The sequence below is a fragment of the Condylura cristata genome, unplaced genomic scaffold (assembly GCF_000260355.1).
Source record: "Condylura cristata isolate star-nosed mole 26May11 unplaced genomic scaffold, ConCri1.0 scaffold00019, whole genome shotgun sequence".
NCBI classification, from domain to species: Eukaryota; Metazoa; Chordata; class Mammalia; order Eulipotyphla; family Talpidae; genus Condylura; species Condylura cristata.
The window spans coordinates 17,688,681-17,690,056 of NW_004567120.1; the positions used below are offsets into that span (position 1 = coordinate 17,688,681).

At 61.4% G+C, this 1,376-nt stretch overlaps 1 protein-coding gene across 4 annotated transcripts in view; it reads left to right on the forward strand.

Annotated features, from left to right (window-relative positions):
• Positions 1–1,376, forward strand: part of TMEM164 (transmembrane protein 164) — a 145,143-nt gene that overhangs the window by 1,195 nt on the left and 142,572 nt on the right. For 2 of the 4 annotated variants that reach the window (XM_012727215.1, XM_012727213.1), the window contains exons 1-2: positions 70–113; positions 482–1,151. The exons of 1 other annotated variant lie outside the window; for it this stretch is intronic. In XM_012727215.1, coding sequence (XP_012582669.1) covers positions 762–1,151 — 390 coding nt within the window. In that variant the 5' untranslated portion in view covers positions 70–113; positions 482–761. Of the gene's footprint in view, positions 1–69; positions 114–481; positions 1,152–1,376 lie in introns of those variants that run through there. One more of the 4 variants, XM_012727214.1, reaches the window with a different exon arrangement.

The following is a 1,376-nucleotide window of genomic DNA, read 5'->3' on the forward strand; positions in this document are numbered from 1 at the left end:
CGGGGGTGTACCCGGGGGCGGGAGGCTGGCCCGGGAAGGCTCTAAATTGGCTGGAGGGGCCCGTCGCGGCGAAGTTGCTAGCTGGGGGCAGAGACGGCCACGCGGTTGCAGGAGTAAGAGATTCCCCTGTGGCAAGTGCTCGAGACGAGGAGTCCGGTTGCCTGCCATCCCCGGTCGCCCTCCCCGCCTGCCCGGCCCCGCTAGCTCCTCTCCTGGCCTCCCGAGTCCCCTCCGGGAGAGGTCGCTCTCACCCCAGTGCCCTCCCCCCCTACCCCACCCCGTTCGCTCCCGCTGTCTTGCTGGGGTCCCTTAGGCCCTTACCCTGACCCTCCCAGCAACCGGCTTTCCCCGGCCCCCGCTTGCTTCGCTCCAGTCCCCAATCCCGTTTTCTCCCTCGCTAGTTAACCTGCTCCCCGCTTCGTAATTCCCAATGCCATTGCCTCTTTGAGACCTTTTTTTTTTTTCCTCTCCTTCCTTTTAGATTGGCCAACGGCTCGTTTCCACCCTGCCTCGTTGGTGGCCACTGGAGAAGCGCGGGGGGCTCCCCAGACAGCCGTGGGGACAAGTTAGAGCCAGCACTTGACCCCGGGCCTCGCGTGTAGCTTCCCTTCCCCTGCTCTAGGTGCCCAGGCGTCTGGAGGGGGGTACGGGGGTGGGGGTGTGCCCTCCTTACATGTCCCATCCTTTGGGCAACCCTCTGGGCCTGTGTTCCATCTCGCTCTTGCTTACTGCACGGTGGTCGAGGGGAACCACTTGGCATCATGTCCCGGTATAGCTACCAAAGTCTCCTGGACTGGCTGTATGGGGGCGTCGACCCCAGCTTTGCAGGCAATGGGGGCCCCGACTGTGCTGCCTTCCTCTCTTGGCAGCAGCGGCTGCTGGAGAGTGTGGTGGTCCTGACCCTGGCCCTGTTGGAGATCCTGGTGGCCCTGCGGCACATCCTGAGGCAGACGAAGGAGGACGGTAGGGGTGGCCGTGGCTGCCAGCCAGAGCAGGTGACCCAGCGGCCAGAGGAAGGCAAGGAGAGCCTGAGCAAGAATCTGCTCTTAGTAGCCCTGTGCCTGACCTTCGGGGTGGAGGTGGGCTTTAAGTTCGCCACCAAGACCGTCATCTACCTGCTCAACCCTTGTCACCTGGTCACCATGATGCATGTGAGTCTGTTGACTTTTTCCTGGGCCACCTCAATGACAAGAGTCTTTTGTGTGCTCAGGACCCTTGGCCTGGTAGAGCACCTCATCCCGGAGGGAAGTGGGATCCTTGAAAATGATTTTCCAACGAATGGCTGTTTGTGCAGATTTCAGATTTGACTATCTTGCACCTACCTCACACATGTGCAGCCCCACAGTGGAGGTGAGGAACACAGTGCCTGAGTCTTA